The 23132-nt window shown below is 41.2% G+C and overlaps 1 protein-coding gene across 6 annotated transcripts in view; it reads left to right on the forward strand.

Moving 5' to 3' along the window:
• Positions 1-23132, forward strand: part of caskin2 (CASK interacting protein 2) — a 62817-nt gene that overhangs the window by 33961 nt on the left and 5724 nt on the right. For 3 of the 6 annotated variants that reach the window (XM_017483882.3, XM_017483880.3, XM_017483883.3), the window contains 14 exons: positions 766-878; positions 5340-5448; positions 5629-5737; positions 7214-7308; positions 11190-11307; positions 14156-14326; positions 15344-15433; positions 16179-16312; positions 16612-16684; positions 18049-18137; positions 20427-20537; positions 20783-20884; positions 21015-21153; positions 21546-23123. In XM_017483882.3, the coding sequence (XP_017339371.1) occupies positions 766-878; positions 5340-5448; positions 5629-5737; positions 7214-7308; positions 11190-11307; positions 14156-14326; positions 15344-15433; positions 16179-16312; positions 16612-16684; positions 18049-18137; positions 20427-20537; positions 20783-20884; positions 21015-21153; positions 21546-23123 (3031 nt within the window). The remainder of the gene's footprint in view (positions 1-765; positions 879-5339; positions 5449-5628; positions 5738-7213; positions 7309-11189; positions 11308-14155; positions 14327-15343; positions 15434-16178; positions 16313-16611; positions 16685-18048; positions 18138-20426; positions 20538-20782; positions 20885-21014; positions 21154-21545; positions 23124-23132) is intronic. The other 3 variants (XM_017483881.3, XM_017483884.3, XM_047159208.2) reach the window with 3 other exon arrangements.

Genomic DNA, 23132 nt, shown 5'->3' on the forward strand with positions numbered 1-23132 from the left:
CAAAAAAAATAAATTTATTATCAACAATATTGATATTGTGCTTCCACCACACAGTGTAGTCTGTCTGTAGGTTTTGGTTGCTAAGCAACATAAGAGGCAAAGATTAGGGTAGTCTATGGACAGAACAATGGGTTCAGTTTTGTTGGTTTAAAACCTGGCGCATTAATGCACAATTCGGTTATTGTGATGTGGTCTTGTGAGCGTAGATGGAGGATTACAGTGGCTTGGATTATGTGGCTCAGCTAATTTTACAACCAAACCTATTTGTTTTGTAATTTAGAATGGATTATATTTAAATACATTTTTATAAGAAAGGACGTTTATTTAGAGTATCATAGTATCATATGTAAGATTACGTACCTAGAAATACTCAATGTATAGCATCAAGAATGAAGAAAAGTGCAATTTATTTATTTATTTATTTATTTATTTATTTTGTAAAACTAGCATTTTGGTGTCATGATGTAACAACTCGAACTCTGTAATGACGTTGTTTACTGATACAGTTTCATGATAATTCTGCAATAAATGATTATCACATTATTAAAAGTGTATTATTCAAACCTGTAAAGTCAGATATTCGTGAGTGCAGTCTGATTCAAGTGTATTGAGAGTTAGGAGAACTTTAAGCAGCTCTTTTGAACCCCTGGACTAAGTAATAGTTTAGTTAAGTATCTTCTGTGTGTGTGTGTGTGTGTGTGTGTGTGTGTGTGTGTGTGTGTGTGTGTGTGTGTGTGTGTGTGTGTGTGTGTGTGTGTGTGTCAGGTGGTGCAGCTGCTGTTGAGCAGTAACATGGTGGTGGCTCTATTGGAGGGTAATGGGAGAGACAACACACCCCTGCACCTCGCCGCCCGCAACGGCCACAAGGACATCATCAGGTTCTTTACCTTCTTCTTCTTTACCATCTTCTTTTTCTGGTGACTTCTCGGCATGTTGAGTGTGTGTGTGAGTGTGTGAATGCAGGTGTGCCTGTAGGCATATGCTGGTACTCTTGTTCATGTCTGATGTGTGTGTGTGTGTAAAGGACGCGAGGCGTTGAGACAGAGGAGTGTTGATTGAGCACACGGTTGACTGAATGAGTTCCGTGTGTGTGTGTGTGTGTGTGTGTGTGTGTGTGTGTGTGTGTGTGTGTGTGTTTTTGACCGTTCTCATCAGCACTGTGTGGGATGTGTCTATGCTGAGTGTTGACATGGTGTAGGCGTGAAGACAGATCGGCTTTCTCCGGCCAGTCAGATGCTCTGCTGTCACACACCACTCCACTGCTTTCCATTTATGAAAGTTCATTCCTGCATTCCCAAACATGCATAACACCCCCCATCCCCCCCGTTCCCGGCTTTCCTTAGTCCTGAATGCTCCGCCGATATCAACAGACCCACCAAAGCTGGAACGTTGCCTCACGAGGCTGCGCTTGGATATAACCATCAGAAATACTTGCATTCAACAGAACCGAATTTAAAGCGTTTAAAATGTGCACAAGTAAGAAATGAAAAACATGGCGGCGGGCATGCTGTTATAGAGAAACAATCAACAACAGGGGGTTGTGATGCTATACCACCACAATGTATCTAATGTTGTGGAACGTCTGCGAAACACGTTAGTTCCTGTTATAGCAGATATAGACCATCACTTCCATCACTTTCTCTTGAAGTTAACAAAACAGAAAGAAGACTTTCCTGTGTCCTAAAGACTTTTCTGTGGCGGAAAACTTAAAGTAGCTTTCCATCTGACTGTTAAAGCGCACCTATAATGGTTTTGAAATGTGCCTAGTTGTGTTTTAAAGCTCTCATACAATACATTTACGAGCATCCTAGGTCAAAAAACACTTTAACGTGCTCATAATTTAAACTGCAGCATTACCTTTTCCCCTAGTGTCACAAACGACTCGTTCAATGATCCGTTCTAAATGATTCACTCTAAACTCCTCCTTTCAGAGAGCATACTTTGCTCTGATTGGTCAGATGTCCCAGTCCGTTGTGATTGGTCTACCGCTGTCAGCGCGTGTCGAAAAGGAAACGCCCACTACCATAAAGAGTTTCAGCTCCTTCTGTTCACGAGCAGCAGATGAAGAACAGAGGCGGGGCTTTTTGTTACAAAGCTACGTAGATTCGTAAACGAGTCGTTTCAGCCGTTCAGAATCGATTCCTTCCTTTTGGAGTCGATGACTCAGTTTGTCATTCACTTTGATTTTTGAAACTTTGCAGACTTTTTACATTCACAAACAGCGACATATATAACACGCTACATGGAAGGTAATATTTGGAAAAAGCATAATAGGTGCACTTTAGTGGTGCTGACACTGGAGAATCCTTTCTCCAGTTCTTTCTACTTTTTGAGTTTTTTTTTTTTCGTTAAATAACACATAATGAAGCGGAATTGTTAACACCCAGAAGTTGATTATTTTCCAATAACAGCACATTCCGATGTTTTTATTTCTCTTACACCACAGCAATTTGTCAACACCAATATATATATATATTTTTTCAATTAAAGAACGACACATTGTAATGTTTATCTGCTTGCAGCTGTGTTTAATGCTGTGGAATGTTTGCGAAAAAAAAAAAGAGTTAGTTATCACTTACGTTATAGCAGCTACAATTGGTTGTTCCTTCACCATCCTCTTTTTTTATTATTCTCCTTAAGTTAATAAGAAAAAAATACATCATTCTGAACTGCTCTCATAGAATACCGATAGCAAACATGGATAACAAATATAAAGTCAGCTTCCTTTTTGCCTGCTTCCCCATATCAACACACTTTACATCTGAAGTGATACAAAGCGACTCAATTTAACATCTGAGGACGGAAGATAATTTGCAAATAGTCCTAACGTGGGTTTTTCTACCACCATGTGAAGTTATTTTTTTTTCCGCCTTTCCTTCAGATGATCAGAACGCCTTTAATCCGAGTTTGAGAGCAGGCTCCGGCTCAGAGAGCTTCAGTATTAAAGCGTTATACTGATTCAGCAGAGCTCCGCTTAGAGGACTACCTGCTTACATTTGCATTACGTTTCTTCTTGTGGGAGATGCAGCACATAATCAGGGTGCTGTTATATCTAACTGACGGGTTTAAGGTTATTTCTCAAGAGTGGCTCTGTGGTGTTCCACTTAACTTCTGGCACAAGTGTTTTTTCCATTGGCCATCGATACAGTACAACAAATTCTAGTTAAATGGCTTTTGTTAGATGTACCTGCTCAGTGACTGGCACTGAGGTGTTAGACGGTTTAGCTAACATCGTTGTTTGTCACGGGTTTATTTAATCATCTGGAATACCATCCATCCATCTTCTGCACCACTTATCCTACACAGGGTCACGGGGAGCCTGGAGCCTATCCCAGGGGACTCAACGTGGGGGACACCCTTGACGGGGTGCCAACCCATCGCAGGGTACAATCACACAATTTGGAAATGTCAGTCTACAACACATGCCTTTGGACTGGGGGAGGAAACTGGAGTATCAGGAGGAAACCCCTGCAGCACCGGGAGAACATGCAAACTCCACACACACAGAGTGAAGACGGGATTCGAACCCCGAACGCTGGAGCTGTGTGGCAAACGTTCTAACCACTAAACCACCGCGTTTAGGAGGTCCGAGCTCTGAATTATCTCAATGTAGACCTACACAATGGGAACAAGACATGGACGCCTCCATGTTCATCTTTCGTTAGTAACAGCTAGCCAGTTGTATGCTGTGAGGATTGATATATTTTCCTCCTTAACACAGTGAGCTGTAGAGTCAGTGTTATAGATTTAACAATCTAAAGCAAATACTCATGTATGTATAGTATAGCTCATTTAATGTTTACAAGTGCTACTGTGTTTACTGCTGATGCTCTGAGCAGCCATGTTGATTTGGCCTGATTTCTCTGCACTTGAGAAGACCGTCCTGAGATCCCAAGTAGTAGTCGAGGCAGTGTTTTCTTTAGGGTTTTCCGAGTCGGAGGGCAGAAATTATACGAGTTATAACCTTTAGATCAGTGGTCACCAACCCTGTTCCTGGAGATCTAGCTTCCTGCAGGTTTAATCAAAAAAAATCTAACACACTTGTTTTACTTGATCAAGAACTTCTTACAGCAATGATTACACAGTCAGGTGTGTATGATTATAGTTGGAGCTAAAGTCTTCAAACCTCCAGGAACAGGATTGGTGACCACTGGTTTAGACACATGCAGCCCCACCCCCTTCCCCCAATTTCATGCGCTCTTGTCAATTGTGGGCTTCCTCGCTTGCTGTGAATGTAAATGAAGAATGTTTTGAATCTATTAATGTGAAATGAAATCTATTTAGGCTGAAAAATGGTCATCATGGCTCTTTTGAAAGAGAAAAAAGAATGACGATTTTGACCCAAAAAAGGCCTAGTGTCAAATAATACAAATATGTTAATGTTAATGGTGGTGATAATTAAAAAAGTGATTTAATACGCAGGGTTTTTTTTTTCTTCCAATTGTTGAACACTGAGCCGCGTAAACAGAGAAAATATCAGGCATTAGACAACCAAATTTGAAGATGGATTATATCAAAATGTACTGTTATGAGTTTTTATTTTATTTTATTGCACATCACTGCAGAATCACTTCAAAATCCACCATCCAGCTGAGTTTTCACAACTCTCCTTAAACATGAAATGATGGGAAAGCTTGTTTTCTGCTACCAAGCTACCGGTTGTAGACGATCGAGTCGTTCATCATGATTTTATTTTTAAATATATTGAAATGAGAATCACAATCAGGGAAAAACTGAACAACACACACGTCTAATCATCACAGATTTTTTTTCCCCCAGATAGATGTCTTTAAAAAAAAAATAAAAAATTCGTAAAGCTTGTTGAGTTAGCAACTGATTAGCAGCTGTCTGCCTGGAGGCTGTGTATCGAATGCCATAGATGAACACAGCTGGAGTGTTTGGAGCAGAGTGGTACTCCCCTGGATTAGGAGCATATTTGCGGGTGTGGGAGTTTGAGTTCTTATTTTTTCTTTCCTGGCCATTTCTCTTTTGTTTTCATTCTCCACTGCTGTTTGGATGTCTAACACACACTGAACATCCCTGCTACCTGAGACCTGTATGAATTTTTATCCGTGTGTGTGTATGATGGGGGGGATGGGGTGCGTGCGTGCTAGTCCTCAGCTGTTTATCTGGAATGAAAGCAAGAATCGAGAAGATATTTGAGACGGAGGTACGTGTCCGAACCCATAGCGGAGTTCATTAGGCGTACTTCCTTTTACAAATATTCTGCCGTTGAGTCATTACCGGGAGAAATGAGCTCACATTACGCATTTGCACACTAAAAGCATGAACAAACAGGAAAAAATGTTGATTTTATTTTGTTATTCCACATAACCCAGATTGCTCCTGAAAGCGGGAATCGATATCAACAGAACCATCAAAGCTGGAACGGCACTTCACGAGGCAGCGCTCTACGGCAAAACCGATGTCGTCAAGCTGCTATTGGATGTAAGCAAAAAAAAAGTTAAATAAAGTCCACGATGAAATGAATAACCTGAGATTCTGAAGCATGTGAGAACATTTATTGAGAGAACTTAGTATTGTTAAAAAAACAAAACAAAAAAAAGATCATATCGATCCTATTAAAACACGATTGCACACCTCTGGCTGTTATGTTTTATTCTATAGGCTGGGATTGATGTGAACATCCGGAACACATATAACCAAACGGCTCTGGACATCGTGAACCAGTTCACCACGTCCCACGCCAGCAAAGACATCAAACAACTGCTCCGAGGTGAGAGGCTCCACACTTACGCACTCATTCATCTCCATGCAGCATTTTAGCCCCACAAATCTCAAAATGCAACGTTTACTCTCAAATTGTTGCTCTCACGGCTCGCCTCAGAAAGCCACTTCCTGCTGAATGGATATTAAAACAGGAACTAGAAACGGTCCTCACTTACAGCAGAAGAGCGCCTTACCTGAAAATAGATATAATAGAGATATTCACAGTCTTCGCAATTTTACATCGAGGAACATTATTCTGAAATTGTTCCACAAATTGTAGACGCAGTTTTTTCGCATATTGGTGAACCTCTGCCCATTTTTACTTCTGAAACGCTCCGTGTCTCTAAGATCTCCTTTTTATACCCGATCATCAGACCTGATTGCAGTTAACCCCCAGCTGTTTCTTTTTACTAACACTTACTTTTCCAGCCTTTTGTTACCCCCGTCCCAACTTTTTTGAGACGTGTTGCGGCCATCAAATTCAAAATGACCTTATTTTTTTTCTTAAAACGGTACTTTTCCTCAGTTTAAACATTTGATATGTTTTCTATGCTCTGTTGTGAATAACATACGGGTTTATGAGATTTGCGAACCATTGCATTCTGTTTTTATTGACATTTTACACCGCGTCCCAACTTTTCTGGAATTGTGGTTCTACAAAATCTACAGTTCAGACTATGTTATGGGCTCAGATTGTCATAAATGTGTGGTTTTTTTGTGCTAGTTACAATATGATATTATATAGAATATAGTCAAAGTCGCTCAGATCCTTACGCTTGGCCATCTTTCCTGCTTCCAACACATCGACTTTGAGAACTGAATGTTCACCTGCTGCGTAATATATCCCACCTCCTGACAGGTGCCTTTGTAACAAGATAATCATTGTTGTTCACGTCACCTTTCAGTAGTTTTTAATGTTATGGCTTATCAGTGTATTTCAAGGACTTCAATATTAAAAAGATGCTGTTGGCTTTACTCTGCTTCTCGAGACGGTTAGCTCGAGTGTCCCATGAACTCACAACCTTCTACTCGTTACCTCAGAACTTTATTGTATTTGAGTAAAAAAAACCTTCATAGAGTTGAAGTTTCCAAATCATTCGCCTCTTGGCGTTCAGTCGATGTGTTATCGAAGCTGACGCGCTAATCAGCACGCGCAAAACCATTTTGTGTATCTTTACCTGTTTAAAACCCAGAGGGCTTTGTGAGGAGCCCCGTGTTAAAGCCCCCAGGTACAAACACTTACTGTGTTGAAATATTGGCGGTGACAAATAAACAAGACTGTGCAATCCATCAGTGCTTGCAGTGGAAACTATTTGGTTTTCTCATAATATTGCTGAATTTCCAGTAGATAATCATTTCGAAAAATTATCTGTTGAAATCTGCGTAGAACATGTCATAATTGTCATACTCATACTTGTCTTAAAGGCTGTTTAAATGTAAAGTGTTTATGTGTGTGTGTGTGTGTGTGTGCACGTGCTGTTAGAAGCCTCGGGAGCAATGCAGGTGAGAGCGCTAAAGGACTACTGGAACCTTCACGACCCTACAGCTCTGAACATACGTGCCGGAGACGTCATCATGGTAAGCACAGAGTGTTTGATCACCAGTATCGCACCTCTTAATATCTTCCATGTCTCAGTAGAGTTTACATAAGGAATAAACCATGTGGGAGTGTGCTGTTTTAGGGAAACAACCAAAAACGGGATGGGGTGATGAAGCACTCCGTCCCAGTACATCCTGCATGTCCTAACAGCATGTCTTGAAGTGCAGCAATGTGTCAAAGATTAAAATTTTTAGATATTAATAAGTGACACGTTGGGGGTGGGGGAGGAAGGGAGGGGGGCGGTTATGGTGGCTTAGTCGTTAGCACGATTGCCTTTGCACCACGGGTTCCCGTCTCTGCACCGTGTGCACGGAGTTCGCATGTTCTCCGTGTGATTTGGGGGTTTCCCCCGGGTACTCCGGTTTCCTCCCCCAGTCCAAAGACGTGTTGTAGGCCGACCGGCATCTCTAAATCGTCTGTAATGTGTGTCCAGGGTACCCCGAGTCCCCTGGGATAGGCTTGTTGGCAAAGTGCTGTGTTGTAAGAAGAATAAAACACTTCTGGATGTGATGTTGTAGTAAAATTGTCAACTTTGGGGTGGTAACATAAACTCCAAGTGATTGCTGATAGTGTATATTTTTGTTTTGATCTACACTATACACACTACACTGTAGACACAGAAGGTTATTGAGTAGTACATAGCGGAAAGGAAAGTAACACCAGCTGTGTGTGTTACAGATCTGCGGTCCGCATGCCGCAACAGGCTCCTCTCAAGTATGATGAGGGGGGCGAGAGATCGGGACTTGGCATACAGACACATAGCACAGACCCGCTGTCATGCTCGTTTGTTTTGGTTTTTTTCCCTCTTTGGAATTCTTCTTTTCCCTCCGGCCCTCAGACTTGTTTTGTACTTACATGAGCTGCATTGGAAATGTGTGCCCTGAAGCACTGCACTAAACACATGGCAGGCTGTGGGTGCGGGTTTTTGGGCTTTTGTGTAAGTGCGTGACTTTGTGTTTGTGAGTGTGAGATAATATTTATTCCAACTAGCTGTCATCCAATGGGAGTTTATGAGGACTCTACCAAAACAAACAAACAAAAAAGTAGTTTCCTGTTTGTTAAGTAGAATTCGTTTAGCGTCTTTAAATAAACAGACAGTTATCTTAGGAACTGCTTAGGAGTGGGGATCATGGTGCGAACCACATGCTAACTTAGTGGTTAGCATGTTTGCCTGCACCTCCAGGGTTGGGGTTCAAGTGGGGTTCCCACCTGTGTGCGTGGAGCTTACATGTTCTCCCCGTGCTTTGGTGGTTTCCTCCAGGGTACACTGATTATCTCCCCCAGTCCATAGACATGCACTGTATCCTGACTGGCATCTCTAAATTGTCCATAGTGTGTGAATGGGTATCTACAGGCAATCTACAGGAAGGGACAGAGTCAGCTGTACTTCTTGAAAGGACTGAGGTCCTTCAATGTGCATAACAAGACGCTTCACATGTTCTATCAGTCTGTTGTTGCCAGCTACTTGTTCTATGCTGTAGTGTGCTGGGGCACTAGGGCTAAAACTAAAGAGGGCAAACAGCTGAATAAGCTCACCAAGAAGGCAGGCTCTGTCATACGTGTAGTCTTGGACCCCCTAGAGGTGGTTGTTGAGAGGAGAATAATGTCTAATTGTGAATTGTGTATATTGTGTAATTACCTGTGTTGTCCTGTATTTTTGTATTATATGTGGTACGTTTGTGGATCATACAATCTCAATGTCTTGCTGCTCAACCACACTAATTTCCCCACCGGGGATGGTTAAAGTACCTACCTAGTTGCCTACCTATAGTGCCCTCCACTAATATTGGCACCCTTGGTAAATATGTGCAAAGAAGGCTGTGAAAAATTGTCTTTATTGTTTAACCTTTTGACATTTTGTTAAAAAAAAAAAAAAATCACAAAAATACTCTGCTCTCATGGATATCAAACAATTGCAAACACAAGTTTATCAAAAAAAAACAATCTTTGTTAAATATAGGTATGCAATAATTATTGGCACCCCTATGAATTCATATGAGAACAATATATTTGAAGTATATTCCCATTGATTTAGTACACCTGGGTGACTTGGAACGGGAAATTGTTCTACCATGACTTCCTGTTTCACAGGGGTATAAATATGAGGTAACGCATAGGCCAAATTCCCTTAATCATTCATAACAATGGGTAAGACCAAGGAGTATAGCTGTGATGTGCGGTAAAAGGTTGTTGAGCTTCACACAATGGGAAGTGTCTATAAGAAAATAGCACAAGCATTGAAGATGCCCATTTCTACCATCAGGGCAATAATGAAGAAGTTCCAGTCAACTGGAAATGTTATGAATCGACCTGGAATTGGACGTGTGTCTATATCGTCTCAACGCACTGTGAAGAGGACGGTTCGAGTGGATAAAAATCTACAAGGATCCCAGCTGGAGAATTGCAGAAGTTAGATGCGTCTCGGGGTCAGAAAGTCTCCAGAACTACAATCTGAAGTCTCCTACATCACCACAAGCTGTTTGGAAGGGTTTCAAGAAAAAAGCGTCTACTCTCATCCAAAAACAAACTCGAGCATCTTCAGTTTGCCGACACTACTGAAATTTCAAATGGGATCGGGTTCTGTGGTCAGATGAAACCAAAATAGAGCTTTTTGGTAATAAACACAGAGGTGGTTTTGGTGCACACAGAGAGGTAGACATATGGAAAAGTACCTCATGGCCACAGTTAAATATGGAGGTGGATCTTTAATGTTTTGGGGCTGTTTTCCTGCCAGAGGACCTGGACATTTTGTTAGGACACATGGCATCATGGATCAAATATCAACAGATATTAAATGAAAACCTGACCTTCTCTGCCAGAAAGCGTCAAATGGGCCGTGGTTGGATCTTCCAGCAGGACAGTGATCCAAAACATCATCAAAATCAACACAGAAATGGTTTACTGACCACAAAATCAAGGTCCTGCCATGGAACTTCCAGTCCCCTGACCTGAACCCCATAGAAAACCTGTGGGGTGAACTGAAGAGGAAAGTCCACCAGCGTGGACCTCGAAATGTGAAGGATCTGGAGAGATTCTGTACGGAGGAACGCTCTCAGATCCCTCACCATGTATTCTCCAACCTCATCAGGCATTAAAGACTCAGAGCTGTTGCACACCTATTTAACAAAGATTTTTGGATAAACCTGTGTTTCGTTTGCACTTGTTTAATATCCATGAGAGCAGAGTATTTTTGTGAATTTTTTTTTTTTTAACAAAAGCTCAAAAGAAAGATCAAAAGTTTAAACAATAAAGAATTTTTCACAGCCTTCTTTGCTCATATTTAACAAGGGTGCCAATATTAGTGGAGGGCACTCTATCTATCTATCTATCTATCTATCTATCTGAAAACTTGTTTTGTGTCAGTCAGTAAAGGAGTAGGTTTGATTTTATTTTTCGACTTGTTTAACCTACTTCTCCATCAGGTAACTATGAACAAAAGTCTACTATCCTGTACTCAAAAAATCTGCACCCAGGCTATGGATTTGTCCGCCCCCATATCAGTTTGATCGTTAAGCACATGCTCGCTGCTAAAATTTAACCCTGTGTAGCATCCATGGAATGCTAATGGGCTCATTTGCTCAGCGTGCTGTGCTAAATCAGGACTCGAACACGAGAGGTTAAGCCGTAAGGTTAGAAACAGTGTACCAAGAGACTCTGACTGACATTTGATAGAAGATCACAAGACCAGAGTTGTGTTTTGAATATTTAATGTGCAAGTAGATTTAAAAAAAAAAAAAAAAGAACTTTAGCAACTTAGTAAGCGTTAGTGAGAGGAAATGGCGTAAACAAATCAGACTCAAACCCTTCATGCTAGCATCGGCTTTGTTTTGGGTTTAACGAGGTCACTGGTGTGTTTTAGGTTTTGGAGCAGCACGTAGATGGACGTTGGAAAGGACACATCCATGACAGTCAGAGAGGCATCGACCGCGTGGGATACTTCCCTCCGTCCATCGTGGAGGTCATAACGCGGAGATCTGGTAAGCGTGAGATTTACATTCTTACACACCATGGTGAACAGATTGAAATCGAGGAGCTTTATTGACTCCAGTGTGAAGCGGGTTGTAGGAATAAAGACGCTCAGCAGTTCCTGTGGATTGAGAGGATCGCAACAGTGCAGCCTTGAGGCAACTGATGTATGCGCACTATTTCACATCCAAACCATCCTGCATGCTTGTGCTCAAACTGTATTTCTTAAATTAGTGCCAAAATGATTTGAAGTAACTTCTCAAGAAATAATCAAAATTATACAATGAGAAAGAAGAAAAACACTCTGAAACTGGGCGGGGCTTAACAGCGGCTTGCAGCTTATTGGCTAGTGAGATTTTGATTGTCAGCTTGAGTGACAAGCTGAAGAGGAGGAGGATGACGACGGTTCTCCATGCTGCTCCTGAGAGCTCGTCTCGAAAAAACAGTCGTATGAGACTACCCAATCCGAATATGTTAATTACGAGCGAATATACTGACTGAGTAAGTAAATAAGGAAGAAAGTAATTTCCACTACAAAGTACAAACACTATAACTTTACAGAGAACCGCATCCAGAACGCTCTCCAAAATTTGCGACACTGATGACTCAGGTCAGACTTCCAGGTCAGGGAGCTGTCGATCCAAATCGCACTAGCCAATGAGTGCAAATCACATGTTAAGCCCCGCCCACACGCAAACTTTTGGAGCGCAAACAAAAACTTTGAAAGCGTAAAAAAAAAAAACTCTGGCAACACGTTCGTAAACCATGATTAACGAAAACGAAGGTTAGAAAAGAATGCTGTTTATTTGAAGACCGTGTTACGTTTTTGCCACCGAGTTCACTACTTTCGGTTTTGAGTGTTTTCCTTCTTTCTCGTGGTGTATTTTTGCTCACTACTTGGGAAAGCTCTCTGAAAGACAAGAGAACCTGCAAAAATGTTATCCCCCAAAGTGACATAAACAACTTTTTAACCTTAAAAAAACCCACAAGCACACCTTGATACGGACATTATCGATGTACAAATATTATGATCGAAATATTTTAATTCTCACGCTGATTCTCACCATCATCCACATCAGCCTCTGTCTCTCTTTTTATTTTATTTCATTTTATATTTTAAATCTTTGTCTGCTGTCGTGTATACAGAGTGCGCAAGAACTCTCCTCATCATCTTTTGATGATGATGTGATGACACAGGAGCATCACAGAGTTTCTGGAAACTAATATCGGATTACGAACTGAACTGATTAGCTTGAACTTGATCAAAACGTGACATTCACTGTGTGAGGAAATCACACGTAGTGTCTCTTCACACAACCATGCTCTTGGCTGGAAGATAGACAAGGTTATAAAGTAAATAAAAGCAACAAGTTCCACATCTTTTTTGATGAAATATATTTATGGGTTCTTTCAAGTATTGACTTCAAAGTGTTATAGGCAGAAAAAGTCATCAATTTGGTCAAAAACGTTTTTTTTTGTTTTCCAGAATTCAGCCCTGACAACATCTGATAGGTTTTCCTAGACTGCCACATATGTATGCGTACACACACACACACACACACACTAATAGGATTAACAAGGATATAATCAGCTGTTGGAACTGAGCTGAAAAGGGCTGAGTAGAAAATCAGAGCTGAAATGAAGAGTTGTTGACATTTTGTCCTCTGTGTGTGTGTGTGTGTGTGTGTGTGTGTGAGAGAGAGAGAGAGAGAGAGGGAGGCTGATAATCAGAATCAGCAGTCTGTCATGTCACATTGTCAGCGTCAAGTAAGCAGCTTCCTCAGTATTGCTGAACCATGCGCCCTCCTGTCTTTTCATTTCTTCCAGCAAGCAGCGAAACACTAAAAACTAAACCTAAACAACAAACAATACAAAAACAAACATTAAAGACGCAACCTAAAAGCGAAAGCCCCGACACTACAAACTAAAAAAAAAATAAAATAAATCAGCATCAACACTAAATCTCAACAATATAACTAAACACTAGACTGGGATTTAAACGCTAAAAGCTCAGCACTAAAAACTACAAAGCTAAAAACTAAGCACTAAACATGAAAACAACACTAAAAAGATACACTAAAAGCTAAACACCAAACATCAATGAATAAAGACTAAAGATGAAACACTAAAATCTAAACACTAAACACTAAAAATGAGACTAAACATTCATAAATACCAAACGTTAAATACTAAACACCAAACATCAAATACTAAAAATGAAACAATACGAACTAAACCTCAAACACTAATGACTGAAGACCAAACACTAAAAGATAAACACTAAACCCCAGACTCAAACAAAACAAACTGAGCACTACAAACAAAACATAAATTAAGCACTAAATCATCACTTAAAAACTAAACACTACATACTAAAATAATAAACATGAAACACTTTTCAACTGCCAGGTTTTATTGTCGTGTGCATAAAGAGTGCTGTAAGCATCCACTGTACATACAATCAAATTCGACAGTTGCGTACTCCTACAAAGAAAAAGAAAAAAGAATTTACACCAGTACAAAAAAAAATAAAATAAAATAACAAGCTGTAAACACTGAACAAAGAACCAATAAAAACTAAAGATTAAAAGATCAAACTAAACCAAATACTGAAAAAAGCACACATGAAACACTTAAAAACGTAAGTGTAAAACTAAACGTTAAAAACTAAACAGGAAATAGTAAAAATTAAATGCTAAAAACTGTTTGTTAAGTATGCACTAAAAACAATATACTACAAATAAACAATGCTAAAAACTAACCTCTCATATCCGAAAACTAACCACTCAGATCAAAGCACAAAACCCCTTCCATCTTGTTAAAAATAGAAATTCATCACGCCGTGTGTTATGTCTGCAGGGGGCTTCCTCTCTCGCCAGGCCTCCCTGCCCAACCAACGACATCACACTCTAACCAGAGCTCCGGCCCCCTGCAGCCCTCACCCCGCCCCCCACACTGATGACTCGTACACCCTGTATTCACCCACTCATCCTGACTCACCACGCCCAAACGGCTTGAACCAGCACCCAGGTACTGTGTGTTCTTCTGCTCACACACTCATCAGCACGCATCAAAAACACACACTTTCTGGCTTTCAGAGTCATCGCAAATGTTTCTTTCAAAGCAAGTTAAAGTTTCAGCTTTATAAAGGGGTTCTGCTTGTAACCGTCTCTAAATGTAAAACTCTCTGGATGCAAAGTTCTACATAGAACATCTAAATCTTTAAATGTGTTCTAGAGTGCGAGGGTTCTTTGGATAGTTGAGTGTTCTTAAATTTCTCTGGGGGTTACACTTGGAACTCTCTGGCAGGGAAACCTTATCTGTTCTAAATAAGGTTCTACACGGAACCTTAAAAAAAAAAAAAAAAGAAGCTAAATTGTTAAAGGTGATCAACAATGTCAGTACACTCTTAGAAAATATGGTTCTTCAAGGGTTCTTTGAATAGATAAGGGTTCTTAGCTTCCTAAAATGGTTCTACTTGGAACCCTCTCTGACAGGGAAAAACCTCTGTTGTTGGGTTCCTTGTAAAAATTTCCGATAACCAAAGCTAAATCTTAAAGGTCTTATAGAACCGTTTGCACAGAACCAAGCATTAAAAACCTAACCTGAGTCAGTATAGTCTTAGAAAAAAAAAGGGTTCTGGAATGGTTTCTTGGAAAACTCTTTTGATTTGTAAATGTGTTCTACTTGACGTAACCATTGGAGAAACCATTGTTGTAGGCTTCTTTAAGGGTTTCCACCAAATTAAAGAGCTGAAGCTCAATTTTTAAGATGTCTTTGAGCTAAAGCAATATCAGTACACTTTTCTTCATAGCTTCTTTGGAGCCCAGAGAGGTTCTAGATTTAACATTTCCCCGTGAAGAACCTTTCAGGCCACATCAACACCAGTACCTGACCCTTTCCAGTCCAGTGTTGATAACCATCTACCGCACATTCCACACAATTTTACTCACCTCGTGTCTCCTGAAGGTCTTTTTTCCGACCAGCTGGTTGTCCGCTGAGCCCACAGATCCCCTCAGTACCCTTTAAAGTATGTGTGTTTGCTAGGTTCTCCTCCTGACAGTCCCAGTGCCTTGTGTATTCCAGCTAGTACCAAAGAGCCAGAGGATATTTGGGTCCTCAGGAGCTCTTTCACTGGTAAGAGTCACCCGAGTCCCCATCAGCTGTCCTGTCTATTCTCGTGTACCCCCAGCCTGTTGTCCTGTTCCCATCGCTTCCTGTCCAGCTGGTTCTCATGTCTGATGCTCAAGGCCAGTGAGCACTGAGCGCTACTAACTACAGTGTACGTGATGATAACTTTAAGGTCTTTAAGAGCAGGTCTTTAACTCAACCAGTTACCAGACTCACCTGTGATCTTCAGCGTACTCACTCATTAGTTAGTGCTGTCTCTTCCTCTTCTCATTCTCTGTATTTAGTCTTGTCCCTGCTTCTCTCTCTCTTTCTCTCTTTCTTACTGTCTGTCTCTATATTTGTCTCAATGTATATCTGTATGTCTCTTTCTCTCTATTTGTCTCTCTGTATGTATGCATCTCTTTGTTTCTCTTTATGTCTCACTCTTTCTCTCTGTATGTCCATCTGTCTCTGTCTGTCTCTCTGTATGTCTCTCATGGTCTCTCTATATGGCTGTCTGTCTGTCTTTCTACATGTCCATCTGTCTCTCTATATGTCTCTCACTGTCTCTCTATGTCTTTCTCTCTGTATTTCTTTCTGTCTCTCTGTATGTCTCTCTCTATGTCTCTCTCTGTCTTTCTGTATGTATGTTTCTCTCTCTGTTTCTGACTTAATCTCACAGTCACTCTGTATGTGTATCTCTCTCTCTCTGTCTGTTTATCTGTTTGTTAATCTCTCTCTCTCTCTCTCTCTCTCTCTCTCTCTCTCTCAGGAGACAGGAACAGTGTTGGGAGCGCAGGCAGTGTAGGGAGCAGTCGTAGCGCTGGCAGTGGACAGAGCACCGAGGGCAACTTTACCCACAATGCCCAGCATCAGACCAGCACCACCGCACAGGACGTCAACAAGGTATCATATGTGATTGGTCAGAAGGTGATGATAAATTTTCTAAAACTAATAGGGACTTCTATAGCAGACAATACACATAAACAGGATAAAAAAGTGTGTGATTTTTGATATAATTAAGTTTTCTGTGAGATGTTTAACAGTTTTGGAAGCCGTCTCTACTATCAGCACTATCAGAATGAACTCTGAAGAGTTATGCTGGTTGTGGACTCCAAACATGCTTAGGCTTAAAACACCCTCAGTGATTTTTATTTATTTTTTATTTTTTTGTCAGGTTGATAGCTGTTGTTGTTATTGTGCAGGTCTCGCCCTCTGGTGGTGAAGTGGTAGAACAGCATGGCCTGGGTTCTGATGTCATTAACGCTGAGCCTGCAGGTAAGTTTGGTTCTAATAATGTGCTCATACACTGAAATGTTTTTTCCATTTACTCAAATTCTCCTGGTTTTAGTGCTAACACTACTTTGAGTTGCAAAAACAATAGGCGATCTCATACAGTTAAAGTAGCGTGTTGGATGGTGCGCAGGATCGACGTGTATTCCGCTGGCATTTCTGGAATGTGGAAGGAAAACACAATTTATTTCCTCACAAAAGTAATAAAAAAGCAATAAAACAGCAAAAAGAGATGGGAGTCAGTCCTGCCTAAGCTGTTCTAGGCTTATATGCAGTGTGGGATTCCTGCATGGGAGGAGAAATGAGAGAGAGAGAGGAGCTGAGAGTTGTATGAATCCTGAGATACTGATAAGAAGACTGAAGGATGTTCTTTGTCTGTTGTAGAGGATCTGAAGTTTAGGCATGAGATCAAGAAACATTCCGAAATTAGGTTTATTATTCAAAGGTAAGATACGACAACTAAATGTAATCACGTGCGTATGATAACCGGTATGATCAGGCTTTTCATGCTTGGTGGAAGAACGATTGCGTAAAATTGTGTTTAAGAGATTAAGTGCTTTTTGATTTTTAATAACCGAGTGCTCTGGGTATAAATAAATAAAAAAGTGATTGTATGTGGATATCGGGTAGATTACAATATAGTAAGTTGCAGATTCAAACACATTTGGTCAGATTACACATGTGTCTTTGGTGCAGACCAGTTATTTGGGGTGTACATATTTATCTATACGAATAGGAGTACTGGTGTCAATACTTACGATTGATTAGCTGTCTAAAAGCTGAACCGTATGCTGCAATCTGTCACCAACTGACAGTGTAGTGTAAGTAAAACGTTTAGCACCTAACACGAGCACCCGATGGTTCAGAAATGCATTGTGGTGGCTAACTAAAAACACTTACGATTGGTGTTGAAGTTATATTATCTATGTATATACTTTTTGTAGATCTGGCAACCCTTATATTCATAAAACGTACGACTTATCGAGTCTAAAAACCAAAAGGGAGGATTGTGATTGAAATGTACGCAATGTATTGAATCACGTTGTGTGTGCTTGTCTTGCAGACTTCTTTAAATCGATCTAATGTACCATCAGATTGCGGGTCACGTCTCATGATGTGTACTGTATCGTTGTGTAAATAAAGGCTTGTTATTATGAGGTGAAAAACATTCTTCTCTCGTGTGTAATCTGTTCACTGACTCATAAATCCAGTGAAACAATCACGTCATAGATTAAACAAAGACTTCTTCACTAAGTGCTTAAAGCAAGCACTAAATCTCTACTAAAACAACCCTGACTTGTGCATGATTTTGTAGCTGTTGTAACTGTGTGTGTGTGTGTGTCTTCCAGGTCGCAGGCCGGATCAGAACAGCTCCAGAGCCGGTGAACAAGCTGTCAGGCCACATGTTATCCGTCCAGAACAGTTACTGGAGGGCAGGGTTCGTGCAATACAAACATTACTTTATGCTTTCAGTCATATTCTAATTTTCTAACATGAAGGAATTACCTGCACGTAGGGGCCAAGAACCCTTTCTACACGGTCATTATTGAAGGAACCAGTCAGTGGACTGTTTGCTTGGTAGGGCACAAGTGCGTAAACTCAGGGTGTCATTTATTAAAGCTAATCCAAAAATCATTGTCATAGCCAGGGGATCGATCACAAGCAAGCAGCAGCAAAGAAGATTACCGTATAATTCCAAAACAAAAACACGCAGTAAACGCAAAGAATCAAGGAATAAGGCTTGGGAATGGATGCTCACAATAAAGACAACAGAGCAATGATGAGACCGAGGTGGAGACAGGACCAAAACACAGGCACATGGCAATGTAAATAATAAGCGCATGGAGAGAATGAAAAACAAAAAGTAGTGCTTGTGGTGCTGGGGAGCATGCTGCATGCTGAGAGGAAGGATTTGTAACAGCTTCTGAGAGTTTTTTTTTGTGATGTTTTTAGTCTGAATGGTAAAATGGTGGAGTTGATCATTTTCGTATAGGTCAAGTTCAAGAACAAGTCATGTTGACGTTGTATTTAATAATATGATTCAGTTGTAAGAAATAATTTTTTTTCCTGTGACATCAAATCTCTCTGCTGGAGGTTCCTTCACGTCTGTATTTTTTGCTTGGTAATTGCTGACACATATAAACAAGAAAATATCAATTTTCTCTCGAGTTCCTGTTTATATGTGTCAGCAATTCTGACAATAGAACACTCTTCAATCCCTACAGAACTTTCAGTAGTCTCATTGTGAAGGGTCTAGCCCAGGGGTGTCCAATCTTATCCACAAAGGTTTGGTGTGGGTGCAGGTTTTCTTTCTAACCACGCAGAAGCCACACTTGAGTCTACTGAAATCCAAGATCAAGGTAGAATCAGGTGTGGCTCCTGCTTGATTGGAATGTAAAGCTGCACCCACATTGGCCCTTTGTGGATAAGATTGGACACCCCTGGTCTAGCCTTTGTTGTTGTAGGGTACAGTAGGGCATAGTTATGATTACTTCACAATGGACACAGACATAATATTGTCTCATTTTATACTCGTACAAATATTCCACTTCGTTGGCTGTATGAAGTTTAAAAATAAGTGGAAAAAATAAATAGAAACATTTTAAGGGAATAAAATATATATATATATATATTTTTTTTTATAATAACCTGGTTGTGTGTACACACCCTATTATAATGGGGCATGTGACCATGCTCAGAATTAGCCAGTCACATTCAAACTCATGAAGAAGACTCATGATTAAGATCAGATGTTTCTGTAGGACTTTCTTGACATCTTCTTGGTTTCATCAGACTGCTGCAAAGCGCGTATGGGATCTCAATGTTGAAAGGTATTGATAAGAAGAGGCATTTCCAAACCCATTTACATGTACCATAAAACACTGTGAAGGCCATCATCAACAAATGGAGAAAATAGATCACCACAGTGACCCTTCCAAAATTGACAAAAGGAAGAAGAAAATTTATCAGTGAGGCTGTCAAGATCTCTTGTATTCTTCACATGTCTGGGTTATGGGGTAAATTGACTCGAAAGGGGGGGGGTCCAAACCCAACTAAATTTTGCCGAAAACATGTGGTAAAATGTGTTATGGTCTGATAAGACCAAGGTAGAACATTTTGGGAATTATTCTAAAAGCTTTATACGGCACAAAAACAAGACCACTTATTGAACACCATACCCACAGAGAAGCATGGTGGTGTCAGGATAATGCTATGCGGCTGCTTCTCTTCAGCTGGGATTGGGTCTCTAGTCAAGATAGACGGAGTCATTGATAGCTCCAGATACCCATCTATTCTGGCACAAAACCTGCAGATGTCTTTTAGCCACAAATCACAATTTCAAGTCAACAAAGGAATGGCTTCAGAAGACGCGAATCAGTGTTCTGGAATGTTCCAGTCAGAGACCAGATCTCAATCCTATTGAAAACCTGTGGAATAGCTTGAAGAGGGCTGTGCATACGAGATCTTTTGATAGATCACTATTTGATAGATCTGGAGTATTTTTGCATGGAAGAGTAGAATAAAATGCCAAATGAAGACGTGCTAAGTTGGTAGAATCTTGCCCAAAAAGATTGAGTGCTGTATTACAAGCAGACATTGCTTTAAAAAAGTATTCGTTAACTGGTGTACACACTTGTGCAACCAGGTTATTGTAGACTTTTTATATAAACTGGATGTACAGTATAGCTGCTTCTCTGGTGGAGTAATGTGTGTCTTTATGCCTCAGGATGCCGAGGCCATCTTCCATTGGCTGCGTGAGTTTCATCTGGAGCAGTACACTACAAACTTCCTCACAGCTGGCTACGATGTGCCAACCATTAGCAGAATGACTCCTGAGGTGACCTATCTTTATCTTATAGTAATAATATTACCCCCTTAAATGCTGACTTTATTATTTACTTATCCTGTTGAATGAATATTGAGCAACTGCTAGGAATTATTCAGTAAGTACAGTGATGCTAACAGGAAAGAGTAGTTAAGAGAATGAGTCATGTACTGTATGTCTGGATCTGCTTTTCCTTGATACCACATGGTTTGGACAATGTTATCATTTATTTATTTATATTCACATTATCATGCCAGGATCTTACGGCCATTGGTGTGACTAAACCAGGTCATCGCAAGAAGATCTCCACTGAGATCAGCAAACTGAACATCCCAGAGTGGCTACCAGACTACATTCCAGTAAGGTTTTTAATAGTTAGCCGTACAAGCTTTCATTATATCGGTTCAGATACAAAAGAGCATCTCTTTAATAGATAATCAAGAGTTTATTTAGCTATAATATTGTACTGCCTCTGTCTTTGTGTTTCAGGCCGACATTGGTGAATGGCTCGGTATCATTGGACTCGCGCAGTACCAGAAAAGGCTAGCCGAGAATGGCTATGACTCCATTAACATTGTGCGAGACATTACATGGGAAGATCTGCAGGAAATTGGCATCAATAAGCTGGGTATGAGGAGGTTAAAATTAGGAACACCAGTATTGATACCGATACTTGTATTGGTTGTTGGTCTGGTATCATGCTCATTTACTATAGTATTTATAAAGATGCTTTGATACCATGATACTATGTGATGCAAGCCTAGTGTGCTTTGCAGCACTAATGAGCAGATGTTCATGAAAAGAACTGGCATACAGTAAATACAGCTAAATAAAATGTTCCATGATGCCCCTAATTGCTTATTCATTTTGGTATCAGTATCAACAAGTACCAAAAAACATATACTAGTACTCGTACTTGGTCAAAAATGATAATGGTACATCTGTAGTTAAAGGTTACTGACCATTCCCTTAATATAATGTGTACTCTGTGTTAAAATATGTGGTTTGGATGCCCAACAGGCCACCAGAAAAAGATGATGCTTGCAGTCAAGAAACTTTGTGATGTGCAAAAGGCTTTGAGGAACCAAGCAGAGGGCAGTGGGACGCTGCAGAGGAGACACCCTCACACCCTGGAGCTGGTAGCTATCGAGTCGGCCGACGGTGCCGATGGCCCTTCCTCACCCCTCTCACCCAAGATGCTCACCTTCCAGGATAGTGAGCTAAGCACTGAGCTACAGAATGCTATGATTCAGAGTGGCTATGGTGGCTGCCAGGAAGGGTTTGGTGCTGTGCTAAGTGGAACAATGACCGTGTCTCTGAGTCAAGAGAGTATCAGCACACGCTCACGGGGCACTGGGCACTCACAAGAATGGCCTTTGAATTCTGTAACTCCCCACAGCCACTCAAATGAGAGTTTGGGCAGCTCAGACTGCAGTGCCCTCAAAGATTGCCCAGTTCTGCCTGCCAAGATGGCACCACCATTACCTTTAAAGAAGCAGCAGTCTACACATGGAAGCCCACCGATAACACCAAGCAAGACGGCTCGATTAGCCTACCCTGCGGCCCACTCCAACCCTGGAATCTCCGCAAAACCAGATGGTTCCTCCATCCAGAGAGGATTTAGCTACCTCCAAAACATCAATTCAGATCAGACTTGCACTGCTCAATCCAGACCCAGTGGTGAGAACCGCCAGCCAAAGAAGCGCACACAAAGCCTGTCACGGTATGCCCTCTCTGATGGGGAAGGAGAAGAAACTGAAACACCAGTATTACCACCCAACCTGGTCTCGTATGCTACACTCACACGCAAGCCTGGTCATGGTCAAACAACTTCCGCTGCCAATGACAGGCAAGTGGGCCGGACTCAATCCTTTGTAATACGTGCCAAGAGGAAGGGGCCACCCCCACCTCCCCCCAAGCGGCTGAGTTCTGCCTCGAGTGCAGGAAATAGTGGTGGGGTGGAAATCGAGAGTGCTGGGAGTGTTCGAATCATTGCTGCCAGGCTGGAAAAGAGTGGAGATAGCCCCACTAAGACCCCCAGCAGCCCCTCATTCAAACCTCCCTCACCTGCCACCCAATCCAAACCTATAAGCATTCAGAGAGAGAAAACCAGTGAGGTCTCTCTGTGTCAAACTGGTCATGCAGAGCTCAGTGGAGTAAAACCCGAGGAGCAAGACATGAAGCTTCAGTCAAGCCAAGAACATACTCCTTTCATGTCCCTTCAGGGAACTTTGTGTGAAAGCATTCCATTTGCTCAAGAGGGCAAAGGGACCATAAAGCAGCGGCCAAGAATGGAAGTGGCTAAAATGGACACTGAAGTCAGCTTCCAACCCCTGAAACCTGCTCAGTTGCATAAATCATCCTTAAGATTACCAGAGTTCAATCTGAAGGAGTCAGACACTGTCAAGAGGAGGCATAAACCCAGAGAAAAGGAACTGCAGATCACCAGTCAGGACCCAGTCCCAGGATGGGAGGGTTCCTCAGCGACTGAGAAGATCTCATTCTGCATGCCAAATGGTGGACCAATAGGGAACCTCTCTCCACAGAAACCTCCAACACCCTGTAAACCAACAAGGCATTATGTTGCAGCCCCATTGGGTAAGACAC

This window comes from Ictalurus punctatus, chromosome 13 (assembly GCF_001660625.3).
Source record: "Ictalurus punctatus breed USDA103 chromosome 13, Coco_2.0, whole genome shotgun sequence".
NCBI classification, from domain to species: domain Eukaryota; kingdom Metazoa; phylum Chordata; class Actinopteri; order Siluriformes; family Ictaluridae; genus Ictalurus; species Ictalurus punctatus.